The sequence below is a fragment of the Panthera pardus genome, unplaced genomic scaffold (genome assembly GCF_024362965.1).
Source record: "Panthera pardus isolate Hobbes unplaced genomic scaffold, ASM2436296v1 HiC_scaffold_5, whole genome shotgun sequence".
Classification (NCBI taxonomy): domain Eukaryota; kingdom Metazoa; phylum Chordata; class Mammalia; order Carnivora; family Felidae; genus Panthera; species Panthera pardus.
Genome location: NW_026526980.1, coordinates 7492878 through 7511874, shown reverse-complemented (window position 1 = coordinate 7511874; position 18997 = coordinate 7492878). Strand labels below are relative to the sequence as shown.

The 18997-nt window shown below is 45.6% G+C and overlaps 1 protein-coding gene across 9 annotated transcripts in view; it reads right to left on the bottom strand.

The window, feature by feature from the left end:
• The window catches only part of MRTFB (myocardin related transcription factor B), a 201054-nt gene that overhangs the window by 64081 nt on the left and 117976 nt on the right, over positions 1–18997 (bottom strand). For 2 of the 9 annotated variants that reach the window (XM_019468633.2, XM_019468634.2), the window contains exon 1: positions 16816–17056. The exons of the other annotated variants lie outside the window; for them this stretch is intronic. In XM_019468633.2, coding sequence (XP_019324178.2) covers positions 16816–16936 — 121 coding nt within the window. In that variant the 5' untranslated portion in view covers positions 16937–17056. Of the gene's footprint in view, positions 1–16815; positions 17057–18997 lie in introns of those variants that run through there. 9 annotated transcript variants of the gene reach the window in all.

Here is an 18997-nt window from a genome sequence, read left to right as displayed (position 1 = left end):
GGCACATGTTTCTCCCAGTAAAATGGCTTGTGATACTTTGAATCAATTATGCTCTAACACAAAGATCGTTTCCCTGATAACTTACAGTTTCCTGAGGACAGTATGTTCCCACCAAGGTACTTCACTAGGAACAAAAACAGCCAAAGAGATGACCTATGAACAGGATAGCACCCAAACGGCTGCATCCTCTAACATTCTTCTGTGAATGCTAAAGCTAACACTTGTCTGAACTTGAGACGGTCATTTCAAGAGGCCGAGTCCCAAGAAGAGGAATACTGAGGGGAGAAAAGGGTCAGAACCATCTCCAGTTCAAAGGCTGACACTTCTGGAACACGGTGGTCCATGTCTGCTGATGGATCTCTAGCAGTGGCAGCCTTCCCTTCTCACAAGGGGGTCCTCAAAGAAAGGTGTAAAATAGAAAGAGTAATGAAAACATCAACAGCCCCCTTCTTTGGTTTAAAACAAACAAGCAAAGCACCGTACTTGTGAGACATTGTGAGACACACGTATCAAACACGATACAGATCTTTAGGGTGCGTGGCATCTCGGGATGATGGACACATTTGCAACAGCTTCATCTGCAAACCACAGTGACAACAGTAAGCCACAGTAAGCCGTAAGCGTCTCCTGACTGCACGCGGGTCAGCAGCCCTCATGCACTTTGCTGGCAGCCCTGCCCGCCATCAGGTCTTTGACTAGACATCACATTCTCATGCTGACATGCAAAGTGCGTGTGCTACCAGGAGGGTACCACACAACGTGGACGCACGTCACCGACGGTGAAGACGAAGCAAACACCAAACACAAACCACGTGTGTTTTCCATCCAGGTTCCTACGTGGCAAAACAAAGCACCTTTCTTATGCCATACTGCTTGCAGGGAGGGGAATCATCTTGCCCATCGATTCCCTTCTCATTGCCTCTGTAACCTTCCCAAGAAGCAACATCATCGTGCTACAGCACTACTCAAAGCAGGGGAGGCGGGCAGCCTTCGTCTCCTAAGAGCCACGTACTGAGTGTCCGCTCGTGACTGCACGGAACACGTGTGGGATGCACGGCCAAGGGCGGCAGGAGCAGCAACGGCCAGGAATGGAGGGTGTGTGTCGAAGCAAAGACGTGAGGAAGAACATGAATGGAAGAGGCGGAGGTACAGATGACAGTCAGGGTGTAAGCCTGATGACCCAGTCTGGCTTAGTTTTCACCTCTAACAGAAGGGGGGCGGCCCTGGACACACTGCACCGACTGTCAGGCACAACGCCCCGTGGAGAGCCTCGGGTACGTTGCCACTTTGGGTCAGTGTTAAAACACAATTACAGTATTTGCCCACATTAAATATAACCAGTCACTCACAACCTGATGGAAGCTCTTCTGAGAATTTATAAAAAGTACAAATAGGTACAGGCTCATGATTCTGGGAAACAGCAAACCTCCTTTGGGTACTTCCCACTCAGCCCGTCAGTAAAAAAGTTCACGTATCATAAGCGACAACCAGTCCGCACCCCAAAGGCAGAACGTCCAGCCCAGGAGAGGCGAGGATGGAATGATGCACACAGTGTGGCTGTTCCACGGCACTGGAAAACCGGAGCTGGCAGAACCGGAAGCTGAGCCAGAGCAGCGAAGGCGCGAGGGGTCCTGAAGACAGAGGACCTGACTCTGTTAGTAATCAGAGCGCCACTTGTAGTTGTGGGATCAAGATGCTTTCTCGACTTTCTCTGGGGCCCTTATGAATCCGGCCCGGAGACCATTTTCCTCCCTTGTAGGCTCCACACTCGTGCTCCCGTGGACACAGGGAAGGCCCGGCCCGCTGACCTCTGCCGGGCCTGCCGCACGGTTGTCGTTCTTAAGACAAAGGAGTAAACTGCTATCCCGGATGGTCTCTGGAAAAGTGACACACTCTGCGTGTGTCGGTAAGACTGCACTTCTGTAGCCACGAAGGCAAGACTAGAGGCTGGTCCGGCAGGTGCTTTCTTGGGGTGGCGGCGGGTGGCCGAACAGTTGCCTAAGAAGCCAACGTCCCGGACAATGGCCTTGCGTCTGAAAAATGAACCTCAGAGTGTCCTCCCTGGTGCCGAGATGGGCGGATCCACTGAGCTACTGGGCTGACACCACAGCCTCCATCCTATTAGGAGATTAACTAAAACTGAGGGTTCTCCATGGGCACTTTGCAAATACTACACGCAAGAGAAGAAAACATGTAAATCTAGAGAATTCTGAGGGAGAAAAAACCATAGTTCCAAACAGTCAGCGAGCGGCTACATCGTTTCAGAAAACGAAGGACACGGTAATAACAGAGCAAAGAGAATTCACGTTACCATTGCTCTTATTTGAACATTTTCAAAGAATGCCTTTGTCTTTGAAAAATGTAGAAATGAAAACAATCCAACACATGATCCTGATAAGTCCTTCAGTTTAAAATTGTTGAGTTTAAACTCCTTTGATTTTCTCAACAACGGGGGGGGGGGTTAGATATAAAAGATACGTATCTCATTATACAGCTAGCACTGTACTCTCTGTGTAAAAGCAAATACCTCAAGTTGAGAATTCTACGACAGCTCTGTTTCCTGATGACAAGACTCACAAGAGGTGCTCAAAGGACCTCCATCAACGAAGGGAGAGGAAGTGACAGAGCCATTTGCATACTGTATGTGGCACATCTTTCTTAATTAGCCGAGTCCAAGTCTTTTATTTTTTATTAGAAGACAAACTTTTCATCTAAGAGTCAGATATGTTCATTACACAGGCTAAGGAAATATACCAAAGGAGGAGGAAGAAACTAAGCAACAAAATCCCTGAGTATATCACCCAGACACACCACTACTGCAACCATACTGGGGTATTTCCTCTGTCTCTTATCTAGGCCTAAGTTTGGACCCTCTGCTTCCACACATCATACCGTACATGTCATGAAAAACACTCTTATTTTAACGACTACACATTCTTTGGCGCTCACACTCCATGGCCTACTAAATATCTGCCTGCCATTTAGCACGGGGGTCGTTCCCAATTTATGCAACTATATACAATGATGCTACGGTGGAATTTTTGTGTATAAAGTTTGTTCCTTACTTCTAGGTATTTCCCTAATTCCTAGAAGGAGTAATACCTCTAGTGGTCCATAGAAGGTATGGCCGTGAAGTAGTGAGATGCATTTCTTCGGGGGCAAACCAGCATCTTTGGAAATTATAGCAGATGGGGGAGGGCGTGAATACAGACTACTTTACATCTACTTCATGTAGAGAAAAAAAATTCTTAATTATTGAATTTTCCCAAGGTGGACAGGTCTTAATACTTTTTACGGCTAACCTTCAGGGCTTACTCTTATATTTCAGCAGAGAGGAAAAAGCACAAGCAATTTAAAAAATTCTATTTTGTGCTATTCTTTACTACAACAGATGAAAACAATAAATGTGTCAAGGGAAGTGCTGGAGGCTTGTTCTTTTTTTTTTTTTTTAAAGAAATGTAAAACTTGGATTTTTAAGCACCGTTCCAAAAAATGAAAGGGAGCTTATTCAATGTTAAAGAGGAAATGTCTCTGTTATACGGCATCACAGATACTCTACACATTGAAGAGTATTTTCTTTTAGTTCCTTTCCCCTGCTTTTTGTTAAATGGATTAAAATGCTTTTGGAACAAAATTTCCAGGTTAGTTTCTAATAGAAAAAAAAAAAGAAACATAATATGCAATAATGTTGTTCACGTAATACTTACACCCCACTTCAAAATTTTCAGCCGCTTTATGAACCAAGGCGATTTGTCTGTTCTTTTTTTTCTGTAAGTAGAACGTTTGAAGTGCTTCTATAATATGACATAAAGTGCTTTTTCACTCTAAAGGAAAAAAGCCCCATATTATGCAGCATTTTAATAACATACGACAGTTGAGCATGAACTGGATAAGCCAGAGCAACGTGCAGTTTTGGCGCAAAGGGCTTGCGAGGGGACATCTGAGGACTGTATACTACAAAAACAGGGCAGAAATGACCCTTTCTGGGAAGCGGTGTGGCAGTGGGCCATGATCTTGGAAATTCTCAATAAATAGCCAGTTTCACTTATGGGGTACGAAGGAGGGTGGAACAAGAAGGGGAGGGGACATAAGCAGCTGTCGGTGCGTCAGAGAACCTGACTGCGGGACATCGGGCAGGATAAACCGCAGAATCACGGGGAATGAAAACCCAAAATCCTGAGCAGTCAAGGGAAGGCCGGCTAACCAGAGGCCAAAGCAAAGATGGAAAACCAAAGAATACTCTGGAATTGATGATGTATCGACTCTGAAGTCAATACCAGGCAAATACCAGTCAAAACCAGGCCCTGGTTTCAGTTTTTCAATTTAATTTTATTTTTTCAAACAGATGTTTGAGGAAAGGGAATAAAGTGATTGGGGTTTGGCAAAAATCTATTACGGACCGTTTAAACTACATTAACTTAGGGGCCTGGGGTGCCTGGGTGGCTCAGTCTGTTAGGCGTCCAACTACGGCTCAGGTCATGACCTCACAGTTGGCGGCTCTGAGCCCTGCGTTGGGCACACTGCTGTCAGCAGCCCACTTTGTATCCCCAGGGTCCCTCTCTCTCTGCCCTTCCCCCACTAGCACTCTCTCTCAAAAATAAATTAACATTTAAAATAAATTAGGGGCCTGATGCTATGAAAACAAGACAATGTTATCATCATAACATCTTTTCAACAGATATGGGAGGGAGTGACGGGCCCCTAAGTCACATCTTAGGACAGTGAAGCCTGAGGGCCCCATTCAGTCCTGGATGCAGTGGTTTATTAAAGTGGCAGTTGAGTGGTAAAATGTACAACTACATTTGCTTACAGGTAAGGCCGAAAATTTGAAGTCTTGGAAAAATGTGATATTGAAATAGCAAAAGATTGATGAACTTTTCCTTGTCCTTAAAAATAAATGTTTAAAAAGGTGGTAGTTATTAATACTGTACTATGACCACTATTACTCCAGATGCTTGGGAAAAATTACCATTTTTTGCCCCAAATATAAAACCATAAGGATTGTTAAAAAGACTTTATTATTTTTTAAAGCAGTTTTAGATTTACAACAAAACTGAGAGGGAAGGACAGATTTCCCACATACCCCTGCCCCCACACATACAGTCTCCCCCATTATCAGCAAGGTTTTAAAAAATTTAATCCCACCAAGATTCGCATGTTCTTGGTGTGGACGGGTACTCTGTAGTCAGAAGGTAAGCAGTCATATCCTGAGAATTCCATCTGGGCCCGGGTCTCAGAAATACACCACTATATGTACCACCAATGCCTCTATTCAAAATCCATGTTTTAGGGAGAATCTTTTCTATTTATTTGTTGAAATAAAAGTGACACACACACATAAAAAAGGCATTAAAAAGAACAGTGAATGTTGGTCCATCCCGCTCCCCACCTCTAGTCCTCCACCATAAAGGAAAGCACTGGGAAGCTTCCATGGCTCCAGAGGTGTTCTGTGAATATTCCCAGAATATTAAATATAAAATATGCAAAGGAGATGTATGGGGTGGGATCTTACTATTCATGTAGTTTGGTGATGTGCTTTAAAACACCCCACGAAATCTAGCTCATTCTTACCAGCTGTGTTAACGGCTGTATCTAATGTGTGGAGGTCTCAATTGTATACACATTAAGTCTCTAGGTTTTTTGCTATTATAAACCAGGCTGCGGTGATTGTCCTCATTCATTTTTTTGGTATCCTTTCATGATGATGATGATTATATAAAATGTATGATAACAGAATATGCACTTCAAATTCTGATAGGGGTGCTTTTCAATCCAAACGGTTTCAGCACTCTGTAGTCCCACTTACGACGTAAGAGAGGACACTTCTGTTCGTCCCTTCCCCAGTATGTGCACCATCGTGTCTTAAGTTTAAATTCAGAAACAAAGATCACTTCCACTCACCCCAGACCACTGGCAAATATCATGCCAAAAATGATAGTAAAATTTGATATAACTAATAAGGAGTAAGGGACCAAAAGACATCAAAAGAATTAGGGAGGGTGATGGGGCAGGTTTTTGACTGAATGTGGAGACATTTACGGTTGTCAGAAGCTCTAGTTAAGCTTTCTGTTGCAAACCTCGTATTTATTCATAAACCTGGAAGAATTTTCTGATGTTCCTGGGTAGAAACCTCAAGCACAAGACATCTCATTTTTTCCCCCTTCAACACAGCTGAGAGATGTACTAGACAGATTTAAGATATATTTAGAATAAAATCAACCAGTATGTGGTAAGAGACTGGATGCTGGGCCTGAAGGGGGAAGACACAACCAAGATGGCTCCTGGGTTTCGGGCTTAAGCACCTGGGTAGACCGGTGATTGAGACGAACAACGCAAGTTGGCCATTTGGGAGCTCGGTCTCGGACGTGTGTGAATTATAAGTGCAGATGTCAAAGTGACGATGGCTCTGGGGGTCCAGATTTCAGAAGGCAGGTCTTGGAAGCAGACTGAAATTTGAAAGTCGTCACTTATGTGGCATTTAAAGCCCTGAGAGTCCGCCGAGCTGGAGAATACGGAAAGAGAAGGCAAAGGAAGCCCGGGACTCAGCAACGAGGAACAAGGAACGTTAACAATTAAAAGCCCACTTATGGGTCAGCAAGGGGATGAAGAAGACCCAGCAAAGGAAGTCGAGGAAGCCGTCTGTGAAGGAAGAGGAGCCTGGAGAGTGGTGTAAAAGTATTTTCTATAAGGGGGTCATGAGGAGCTACTACTCGGAGGGATGGATGTAAGTCAGACCAGAGGAGGCATATGGAGTAAAGGAGGGGCAAGGGTGTGAATGACGTCAACGGAAGCAAGGCTTTCAAGATGGTGCCCATGAAGGCAGGAGAGAAGGCGCAAAGCTTCAAGCCGGAACATACTGGAGCAAGTCTATAACAGATGAAGAGCAAGAGAGAGGAATGGGGAGGGGAGGGGAGGGAAAGGGGAGAACGGGCTGAATGAACAGGAAGTTAGAATGAACAGGAGAGTAGGAGGCGGCAGGTCCCTTGAAGGGAAGGGCGTCGGAGCACACAGAGACAGCTTCTGCTAAGAGCTCCTTCTTCTGGTGCAACAGGAGGGCAAACAGAACGGGGCAGAGCTGCAGGTAGGTATACAGATCTGGATTGGGCTGTCCAGAGACTTGCCAATGACGCCTTCTATTTCCTCGAAGGAGGAGGAAGCCAGGCGACGCGCTGAAAGTGAGGCGAGGGAGGAAAAGGTCAGTCTGAGGCCAATGCAGGAGGTGCGAAACAGTCGCTGCAGACGCTGAAGAGCAGGGTGAAAAGAGAAACAGGTTATTTGTTCCCGAGATGCTCCGACTAATGGTGGCAACAGCTTGGGGGACAGAAGTCACTCAGGAAACTGGCAGGTCGCTCGTCAGCTCTGAACGTTATCACTGTGATCAGAGAAAGAGACCACGAGATACAAAATCACGACGTCTGGCAGTTCTCCCTAAAGCTCAGCAAACCAAGTTTTCGTCACGAGCAGTTGGAGCCCAGCAATTCCCCGTCTGGGTGAACCAGAAAGAATGGACGGCGGGGGCTCAGACACACGGGTGCATCCGTGTGTGCGGCGGCACCGCTGACAGTCCGCAGAAGTTGGGGACGGTCCCCAAGTCAGCAGCGCATCAATGGATGAACGCGCTGCGGTCCGTCCACACAACGGAACAGAATCCAGCCATAAAAAGGAATGTAGCACGGACAGGTGCTGCCACACGGACGAACCTGGAAAACACGATGCTCAGTGAAAGACGCCAGACACAAAGGCCACCTGGTGGACCTGAGACAGAGTTCAGAGTGGTGACTGCTATGAACTGGGGTGGGGGGTGGGAGGTGGGAGGGGGGCGTGGGAGCAACTGTTTAACAGCTGCGAGGTTTTCTTTGGGGTGATGAAATGTTTTGGAACCAGAGGTGTGTCTGAGCAACCTGGTGAATACTACTAAATGCCTCTGAATCGTTCACTCTAAAATGGTTAAGTTTTTGTTGTATGAATTTTAGCTCAATTAAAAAAAAAAAACACGTCAGCAGAACAAGAGACCTTAAGACACGAATAACTCAATAACCAAATTTCTCATTTCTCACCCACTCCTAGCTAGCCCTCACCACAACTCCATTAACCACTAACGCTGACTCCATCTTTTAATAATGTGATAATATAGTCACAGCTACATTTTACACTCGCTGTCACACTGAATTCTAGGTTGTGCTGGGGCTGTTCTGGCCCCTATTTCCCCTTCTAGACCACACCCCTATATTCTAGCATCTTCTGTAATGCTCACAGTATGTAAGTTTCAATCAACACGTTTTACTTAACTTTGCACGGTAGATTTACAGTATGTAACGGAGTTGAAGTTTCTAAGGAAAGAAAGCTCTGCCAATTTTTTTTTTTAATACTAGGCCAAATTTAAGAAGAGATCAACAGAAGAATTTTCGAGAGGCAAGGGCTTATCATGGGCAGAACCAAGATTATTTCAGTTTGTTGTAGGAATCTGAGGCTGGGGTATTTTTGAATTACTGTGGGTGGTAGAACAGAAAATAAAATTTAATACAGGACGACTAATAAGGGAAGGTGAAGGCAAAGGAGTCAAGAAAACCATGAAAACCTGGCAGATACCAGTTTGTTTTCATCTCCACTTACAATTACTGTAAAATTCATGATGCATTAAGGAAGAGAAAAAGCACTCAAGGACTCTCACACATGACAAAAGGGAGCAACCAAAGATCACAGACCTCTGGCTTTATTTTCAGGGCTCTAACTTGCCAATTACAAAGTAAGCCTCTTCTTTAAGTGATGCTACAAACTAGAAAGCACAAAGAGGCCCCAAATAAAGTGGTGGCTTGTCTTCTAAGAGCCACGCCATCTGCACTGACGCGCAGGCTTCCCGGACCACGGCTTCCTTTCTGGAGCAACGCAGTTACGTACGGAGTGTACGTAAATCGACACTCCGACATGACGAAGGGGCAAGCAGCACTGTGATCAGGAATTTTTATATTATGATTATTTTCCACTGAAGAAAGGGAGACAACATCAAATTAGCTAAAAAAAAAACAAAAAAAAAAACTGCACAGGGGTGCCTGGGTGGCTCAGTTGGTTAAGCGACTGACTCCGGCTCAGCTCATGATCTTGCGGTCTGTGAGTTCGAGCCCCACGTCAGGCTCTGGGCTCTGTGCTGGAAGCTCAGAGCCCGGCACCGGTTTCGGATTCTGTGTCTACCCCTCTCTCTGCCCTTCCTCCACTCGCACTGTGTCTCTCTCTGTCTCTCAAAAATAAATAAACTTTAAAAAATTAAACAAAAACTGCACATATTAGTGTTTGAAAAAGTTCTTAGACGACAGAGGAAATATTGCCTTTCTTTCCAATGTCAGAAAGCCTACTGTAGCCTATGAACTCCCCGGGGGTGGGGGATGTGGGAAGGGGCAGGTGAGACAAACTTTGGAATTCTAAACTTGCTGGTAAGGAGGTCGCAGTCTAAAATGCACCATTTAGCCTCTATTAGGAATTAAAAGCAAAAATGAAGTAGAAACGAAAATGCGAACAGTCCAGGCTAACATGCGATAGGTTTCCTGAATTATTCTGCAGCATGAGGTCAGGAAGACCATGTTTTCAACATGCAGCTTTGGAAATTTACAGGCACTTTGATAACTCCGTGGTTGGCTGCTGCTTCTGTTACCATGGAAACAGACTGCTAAAAATGGGGCATGTTTCTTTAAACTGATCATACCTTCACACAAATTCCCTTCTCCTTTTTGTCAAAAGTTGGAATGAATTTAAAGTATGCCTCTCGTGGTATGACAACGTGATGTCAAGCTGGGGGGCCTGGTACAGAACAGCAGGGGTAACATCAGTCTGTGGCACGCATACAGAAGGATATTACACATATATGCGTTTTAAAACATCTCATTTGGTTAAAGAGCGGTGGAAATAAAGTACCTAGTGGCATAAAAGGAAGTATAACGCAAATATCAGGCACTTTGAAAGCAACATCATCCACTTAACTGCCTCATCACCAGCAACGTAAAGAGGTTAAAACAATACTTGATTTCTTTCTTGTTGATAACGGATTTTTAATCTGTAGGACCCTACTGGCTCTATCCCTGAACTTCCACATTTCTTACCCTACATGGTTCCCAGAGAAGATAATATTTTTCTTATTTTGGGGGCAATCAGAACTTCTCTATTCCACCACCACCACATCAGAATTCCAGTGGGCAGCTCTCGCTAGAGGTGCCGTTGAGTAAAAGCATCTTCCTAACTGCTCTAAGCTGGGAAGATGTACGCGGCATAAAACATTCTGCAATGTCTTAACGTAAATGCCTGAGGCAGGTTCTCTGAGTAAAAGGACAAGTGACAATGAAACAGGAAAACTTTGGCATATTAGGTACCTCCGATTTTTCCCAGACTAGAAAGCACATGCCACTCTTTTGAGGTCACTTGATCCTGGCTCAATGGCTTGGTTTTTCTGCCTACTTTGTGGATTTAGAAGTGGGCCGCACACACACACACACATGCCAATCTGCCCAGGAAAACAAGAGAACTGAGAAGTGGGCTAACCTGTGTGCTCTCCTAGCACCCCAGCGACTGTATGTGATGGTGCAGACGAAGGGGTGAGCTGCGGCCCGTCAGGCCAATAGAGTAGGGTGGGGTGGGGAGGAGAGGCATTCTGGGAGAAAAGAGTGATGGAGGGACAGAAAAATGTGACCCGCTTCTGGACACAGGGGAGGGCCCTCACTTGATGGAGAGGCCCGAGTGGGTGGGGCGAGATGAGGAGGCAGCTTTTGGTCTACTAGAGTCAAGACCCCTATAAAGACTGTATTTGAGGAAGGGGACCTCGACGACAAGGGTGTGGCTGTGGTGCAATAATGCTGTGGATAGGAGAAAGAAATACTGTTGAGGTAGAAGTGACAGATCTGGTGACAGGACTCGGTGACAGGTTATGAGGAGGAGGTCAGGGATCAGCCCTATTCAGGTGTCCGTCATGAGTCAACAGGTGGACAGAGGTGCCCTCAACTGCGACAGGACACTGGAGGAGTGGGTCTCATGGGAAGGAGAAGCCGGCTGGTGTCGCCAGGTCGAGGACTGCACAGGCCTGGAACCCGCGAGAGAGGCGTGACCATCCCTCACTGGACCAAAGTACACATGGGTTTCTTCTTTATCTTTTACACATGTGTGCTCATTTTTACTCCTATATTATCATTTACTTTCTCACTTTTTGGGCTGTGAGCTCCTTGCATGCTGGCATAATGCTATGCATGCTCAAATTTCTGCAAAACGGAATTATTTCTAATAAAAAAATTAAATAATTTCATCTCAAAAAGAGCACGCACCCATTTTCTTTTTAAAAACACTGACTCATGTCTGGGAAGAGGGACCTTTTACCTTTTCCATCACACCTGTATGTTATTTCAATTTCTGAAAAGGACCATATCCTACTCTTTGAAATTACTTTTTTAATGTTAACTTAGTGATATCTCACTGTACGACACTTTGAATTTTGTAGAACACTGACAGAAAACAAAGAAAGGAGACATTCCCAGAGAAATCAAAATAGTTGTAAAACTCAAGTGCTTTTACTGTAAAGCTTTGTAGCATTCTTTATTTCAACTGCCTATTTGTCTCTCCCACCATGGCTCAATAAATGTATTTTAGTTAGGTCAACAACAGAATCAAGATTGCACTATTACATTTTGTTAATTTTTGCTTACTTTGAAGGAGCTTAGACAAAGCCTATCTGAAAAGGGAGAGCGGCCAGATTTTGGCAAAAATCAAACCATAAATAACAATGCTAGCAATCTAGTGATGGTCCAGGGATCGCTCTGTATATCTCCACAGTGCCTTAAGGAACCAATGCATTCCATTTGGGGGTTATTAGTTTATAGATAATTATAAATTATATCTGATGGGAATAGTTCAAATGGTATTCTGCTTAAGAAGGCAGGGAGGTAGATAATACTCTTTAAATCCTTGTTGCATAATAATGTGTCTGTGAGATAGATGCAGGACACTGGGGGTGAGGTATGAAAATGATCCAAATAAGGATTCTATCCCCCCAAATCATTACGGCCTAACAGTGAAGATAATAAAGATACAATAGCAAAAGGTAAGGGGTGCATGGGTGGCTCAGCCAGTTAAGCATCTGACTTCGGCTCAGGTCATGATCTCACAGTTCGTGGGTTCGAACCCTGCATCGGGCTCTGTGCTGCCAGCTCGGAGCCTGGAGCCTGCTTCTGATTCTGTGTCCCTCTCTCACTCTGCCCCTCCCCCGCTCATGCTCACTGCTCGCTCTCTCTTGCCCTCAAGAATAAACATTAAAAAAAAATTAAAAACAAAAACCCAGCAAGACGTAAAATGCCATAGACAGACGCAGATCAAGTTATCGGGAACATACAGAGGGAGGAAATTATTCTTAGCTGATAGGGTCAAGTGACTTTCTTTAGGAAATGACATCGGGATTGGGTTTTCCCAGACTCAGCCTGCAGAGCTGAGGTGAGAGGAACATGGTGAGCAGGGGCGTGGAGTGAGGGGAGAGCAACACCATCTTTCACAGAACTTTCGACACCGGAGGCAATCTTTTATCATCTGCGCCGCTCAATACGGCTGGCTCTAACCACCTGTGCCTAATGTGATGAAGGAGCTGGATTTTAAACAAAGTGTTTCATTTTAATTACTTTAAATTTAAAGAGCCACACACAGCTAATGGGCAGCGCAGGTACAGCACGTATGAGATGATTTCCAACATTTAGAAAAGTTCTGGCGTTTAGGGAAAGGTATTTGTTTCATCTCTCCTCCCCAGCATGGCCTGCTTAGAGGATTTCAGACAAAGGTGCACTATCTTCTTACACAGCCACAGCCCAGCACACCGCGTCGATCCCCCCACGGTTTCCTATGCCACCTACCATGAACTTTCACACCCTTTATCTCTACTGGGATTCACCGGCCTGTGACAGAAGTGGGAACGGGGCCCCCCAGTCTGGAAGCCTTCCCCCCGCCCACACCCACGGGCTGGACAACGCGACAGGAGCCCAGATCCCCCAGTCACCGAGAGGAGAGCTGACCAGGGTGGCAGTCTGATCCACCTTGCGCAGTGCTGAGCGAGAAATGCACTTTGGTTCAAACGTTGAGTCTTGGGGCTGTCAGAGCAGTCCGTTTTGGTGAAAGGAAATTAATAGACAGCCCCGTTTTCTTTCTGTGGTTTTTATTCTCACCATGAGAGAGCTCTGGAAACTGGACATCCATTTTCCTGTTTAATTGTAACTAGCTGGTAGCACCGGTATTATGATTTGTTATCTTAATAATGACTCCGATTAAACCACTCAATTGGATTAAATCATCTCAACTTATTTGATTTTTCTTCAAAATCTGTAATTATTAATTCTTCAGTTGTCAAGTCAGTGATTTGTAATATCCTTTAGTTCTAGAACCAGAAATGAAATTTAAATCTCATCCATTTTGCACACAAACAAAATGTTCAAAGCCTTCTGTGGACAAGTCAAAGGCCGAGGCTCCCTGCTGCTGCTTTGACAAAACAAACTAGTCTAAGGAGAGTGTTCTGTTTTGAATTTCACCAGGAGAATCCGCGATGCTTACGGCTAGCCTCACCTAAAGCAACTGATAATGAAATTCCCCACTACGCACACGGACTGGTATTTACCAGGAACTTTATATAAGCATTCACAAAGCTGCGAGGTCATAGGCTTCGTTATCCCAACAGTTCTTTGGTTTGTGATGACGACTCCTCGTAGGCTGACGGTACTTGGAACATCTTCCTCTTAACTTTTCAGTAGGTATTACTACCTTTTCTTGTTCAGGAGCTGCAGAGACTCCCTGAAGCCCGACACTATTTGCTAGTACGTCTGCTTTTCCCCCTAATAATAATTCTGGCTAACCAGCACTGTCAACAGTAACAGGAATTCTGCGATATCCTAATGTAAGTAAGAAACAGGGCAACACTGGACTCCCAAGCCCTTACAGTCGGCACACGTCAGAAACACCACAGAGACCGAGCAGTGTCCATGCCATTAGAACTAAATGGACCAAAATCCATCGTTCCTCATTACCTGGAAACTCGCGGTCTCGAAAGAAAAAAAAAAAAAAAAATCCCAGCAGCCGTTCTTTCAAATAAACCAACTTTGCCAAAAAGGAGTGGAAAATGAAACGCTACTGATGTGAAATATCCTAAGTATTTTTAGTGCCCTTCACACGTGAGGCAGAAACCTTCAGACACTAATAGTCACTTGTCTATGTGTCTCTTTTGACAGAACGGCGTAGGATCTAATGAGACTCCAGGGCATTTTCGTGTTTCCACAACTGCTGCTGTGTCAATCAACTTTCACGGATCAATACAACTAACATATGGTCCGAGGCCGAAAAGCAGAAGAAACTCAGTAAAGGGTTGTCCCAACGTCGTCCTCTAGAGTCCGATGAGCTGACCACCGGTACTCATCGGCGGGCAGGGACCGTGACACCGTGAATTCCAGGAGTTCGATCTTGCACAGGAACGTTATTTTCATACTACTCCAAACAAAAAGGGCTCTCTGCAAAATTTCTCCTGTTTTTTCCTGTTCTAATTAAACCCAGGTCTAATCTCTCTTTCACTGTCACTAACTTGGAGGTAACAGATTATCCTTGATATCTATGGGTTTGCTTGTCCCTCCCCCCCCCCCACCCCCCGCCACCACCCAGCCCTATCTCTGGCAGAAAACGAGTAGAAATGCAATCTCTTGAGGTATAAAGAAAACCCTGTTCAATGCAGCTGTGATGAGAGACTAATTTGATCCAAACACATCTATGGAGTGTTTTAAAATATGAAAGTTCTCTCCCTTTACCTCTTTATACCTATGAGCTTATATGACAGTAATATTTCTCTATGTGGTAAATATATACCTATATCTATATCTATATACGGAATTTTAAAAACTAAAACTTAAATAGAAGGAAAAAGTAACAAAGGGCTGAAAAAAAGACAAGAGGGATGACAGAATGGCATCAAACTGGACACCTCATAAAAACAGTATCAGGTACGTACTGCTTTTCCTCCTTGTACAAATGAGGACAGAAATTAAGGCTCAGAGCAGTGAACTTGTCCAGGGTCACAAAGCTAGAAAATGGTGTGCCTGGGACCTGATCCCAAGTATATCTCACTTGAGAGTCCATGTTCTTGCTCATGTGACATTACGCTGTCACACAAGTTTAAATGGAAGGCACGGTCACAATCGTTAGGGAAACAACCTGTACCTTATGTAATCATGTCAACTCTGCTTTGCTGTGCTTGTTGGTAATTCTACCCGGTTTTTATATTTTTAATCCTTGCTTCCAGGCTCCTTTATCAAGCTCTGCGGTTGGGACATCTCCATTTTCCTCCATTTCCTCAGTTTTCAAGTAGCACAAAAATTGTTTTTAAATTTAAGATATTAATAGGAGCCTAACACACGAACTTGACTTAAATGATACACACACAGCTAATTCTTAACTTTTTTTTAAGTTACAATTTAAAAACCTTAAGTTCCCTCAGGGAATCTCTAGAATGTGTCCTAAAAACCCCACTGGTATCGATTTTAGAAGAATCCACAGTAAGGCTTGCTGCGCACAAGCAGAGTCGACCCCATTGTTTGATTCCTGGTAACAGCTATTTATACATGATTGTGTTTGTTTTGATCGAAAGGTTTTTTTCTACCTGTACTTAAAAGTAGTTCAACTTTAAAAAGTCCCACTGTTGTTTCTTCTTACTATCTTTCAATTCCGTAACAATCCCTACCATCACATTCTCATATTCTAAGTGAGCAAAAAAGGGGGCAATATGCTTTTGGAAGAAGCTCAGACTCCTGCTCAGGCAGGTAAGTCTACATTTACTCTCTGGGTCTAGGAGGTGAGCAAGAGCGAGTGGAGAGGTGAGGGGGTGGCTGATGGCCGGAGCGGAAAGCAGATAAAACGAAAAGAGGATATTGTGGGGTTTTTTTTTCTCCCAAAGAACACTAGAAAATCAAACTTCAAAGTCAACAAGCATGGCGAGGGGTGGCCGTCAGGATCCCAAATTCAGGAAAAACTTCATGTCAGTAGGTCCTCTATTTCCTGAACCATGGCCCTTGCTCTCCAGCTGCTGCAGTGGAGCACAGATGGCACCAGTCTTGCCACACTTCAGTATATGCCGGGACGGGGGACAGCAATGCTCACATCTTTGGCCATCTTCTCACGTCAGTCACTGAGGTGCTGTGCAGTGGCCATCAACAGTGATCGCCGGCATTCACAAGCTTATTTTATGCCTTGTTAAAAACCCCCACGAAACTAAGCAATGCGTTTTTTAAAAACAAAACAAAACAAAATGATGCACTGAGCATTACAACCAAACAAACCAATCATTTAAAGACATGCTTAAGAAAGCAGCAGCTACCTTCCTGGCTTTAAACAATAAAAACCATGAACGTGTCAACTGGAAAAAAATAATTTTCCTGGACTTATGTGTTTAAGCCTAAAGCAAATAGTGTGCTAAAGACTATCGAAAGGGAAATGGCCTCTCCTAAAGGGGTGAGGGCGGGGGGCATGAGAAAATGCACGAAATGGACCTGGCAGGATTTCACTGAAATCAGGGCTGGCCTGCTAAAGTCCCCTTCCTGCGTGAAACCCTGCAACACGCCTGGAGGTCTGTGAGCTAGGGAATGGTTGCAGAGAGCCACCGAGGACAGCACTGCGCTTTCATTTCCAGGAACTCGGAGCGTGTGAGGTACAGGAGTGAGCACAGAGAGCAGACACACCGCACGGTAGGCAGACGGGCACACGGACGTGCACAGCCTGGCCTACGGGCAACAGAGACCGGGCACTTGTGCCCCCGGCCACAGACACACTGACCTTCCTTGAGACTTTTCTGGTTGCTCCCCTCAAGGCATTCCTTCTCTTTGACCGGTTCGAAATCCCCAGCAGTTAAAATCTCCGGGAAGCCCTGTTGCTGCTTCTTGGAGCTATCGATCATGGTGAGAGGCTCCTGGCGACGGGCAGCATCAAGAGGGAGAAAAGCGCAAGGTGCAGAGCACGCTCCGGTCCGCTCCCCGGGTCCCGGGTCCCTCCTCGCAACGCCCCAGGCACCGGCTGATCAGGCACCGGCTGATCAGGTCTCTAAGCAGCCGGAGGCAGCCATTCCCCTCTAGCTCCCGGCCCGACCCGCGCGCGCACACACACACACCCGCGCTGCGCGGCAGGAAGCCCTCAACTCTCTCCACCTCCCACCAGAGACACCCGCAGGCACGATGCTGAAATCCCACCCCTTTTCCCAGCCAGCCCCCTCTCCCCTGCCATTCCGGCTGCCCCCTCCCCCCGCCTCCCCCGCGCGCCGGGTCCTTCCATCTGCAGTTCGATGGTCCGAATCATCTGACAAACACTGAGTCAAGCGGTTAAAAATAAATCCTGTAGTTGTTAGAAGAGAAGACTTTGCTGATACCTAAGAAGACAAAGTGTTGCCTGCGGTCTCTCCCCGGCTCTCTCAACACACCCGCAGGCTGGGGAAACACTTTCTATCGGCCAGACAGGCACATTCATTACTCATTAAGTTCTCCAGCTAGACAAACGGCGGTCTAGGGCATCAGAAGGAAGCGGGTCTTATCTCAGCGCAGGCACCACACTCCAGAAACGCGGTACCAGCATAACCGGCTACCAGCGCACACATCCCGCTCCCAGGGGTCTTTGGCCGGGGGCTTTGCCCCGAGTCCCGCTCTTCCTGGCAGAGCCCGGGCTCTCGGTATCGGGGAAAGGCGCTGGAACTGCAGCTCTCGGCCGTTACCAACTCAGACCCGGGCAGCACTTTCCCTTTGTGCCACTAGTCGGCCGAGAGAGTTAACATCGCCATGATTGTGCGAAGGGAAGGTCTCCTCCCATGGATGAGAAGCAGACGCAGCGGGAGAGCTTGTCTCCTACGGAGCGGAGCAGATTCCGCCGGCCAGCGGCCGAATTTAATCTCACGTGAGTCATTTAATCTCACGGGCACCCCTCCCATGAGTCACAGACTGCTGGCCGTGGGTGCCGCTTGGAGGGAACCACTAGGTATGGCACTTCCAGGCAAACGTGGAGAGGAGCCTGTTTTCATACGTATCAAATACATATCTACCCACAGCTACAGCCAAACCAATCTGATTTTTTTTTTTTTACAGGTTCAAAGTATGCTCCTTTGCAAAGGGTTCCCATAAAACCCATGAGAGGCTGTAAGAGCAGTGGATGGGATCCTCTTCCATGAGGGCTATATTTTGCTCACTTTTTTTTATAACCAACATCCAGCAAACTGCCTTAACTATTAGTTTTCAATAAAACTTGTTGCATGATTGAGGGAACGAATGAAAGCCGAAGAAGCTCCAACAGGAAAACTTGTTTTGATAACACTCAAAATTCTAAATCAGTCCTAGATCAATGACTATTAGTCACTGATTTGAGATGAAATGTTCTCTAAAAGCAGCACATTCTCTTTAGAAGAAAATATACACATACATTTTGAATGTGCATCTAACATGATCCTTCTGCGGGATAAAGAAAGGATTACGTTTTTGAAGCCAGAAAAATCGCTATCGTCTTCACCACTGAAACATAAATGGGGACTGGATGAGGATTCTGTCCTTTGTCCCTGGGTCCAGGGCTGGCATGCACTAAACCCCGTGGTGTTCTAGAAAGATAGTGATCTACTCTCCTCCAGCGTCTCTCGAGAATGGGATTACACAACACATGACATGCTTCTTGTCAAGTCAAATTCCTTCTGAAGCACCGTAAGCCCGGTGCTGGGAGTCTAAACCCCCACAGCACAGACAACACTGAGCTTATCACACACAGTTCCCAAAAATGTGCTCAAAGGCTCCACTACTATTTCCGATTCTGAGGCCTCTGTTCATCTACGTTGACTGTGTCTGCATCTTTAAAGGAGCAAGAAAAGTAACCATAATTTTTTGAGGACATTCTTTAGGTCAGTCGCCTTTTTAGCAGTTTGGTGAAGTTTATCTCATCTAACCCCCCAAAGCCCTTTCTGACCACTATGATTTTTGGTTCATTGCAGACA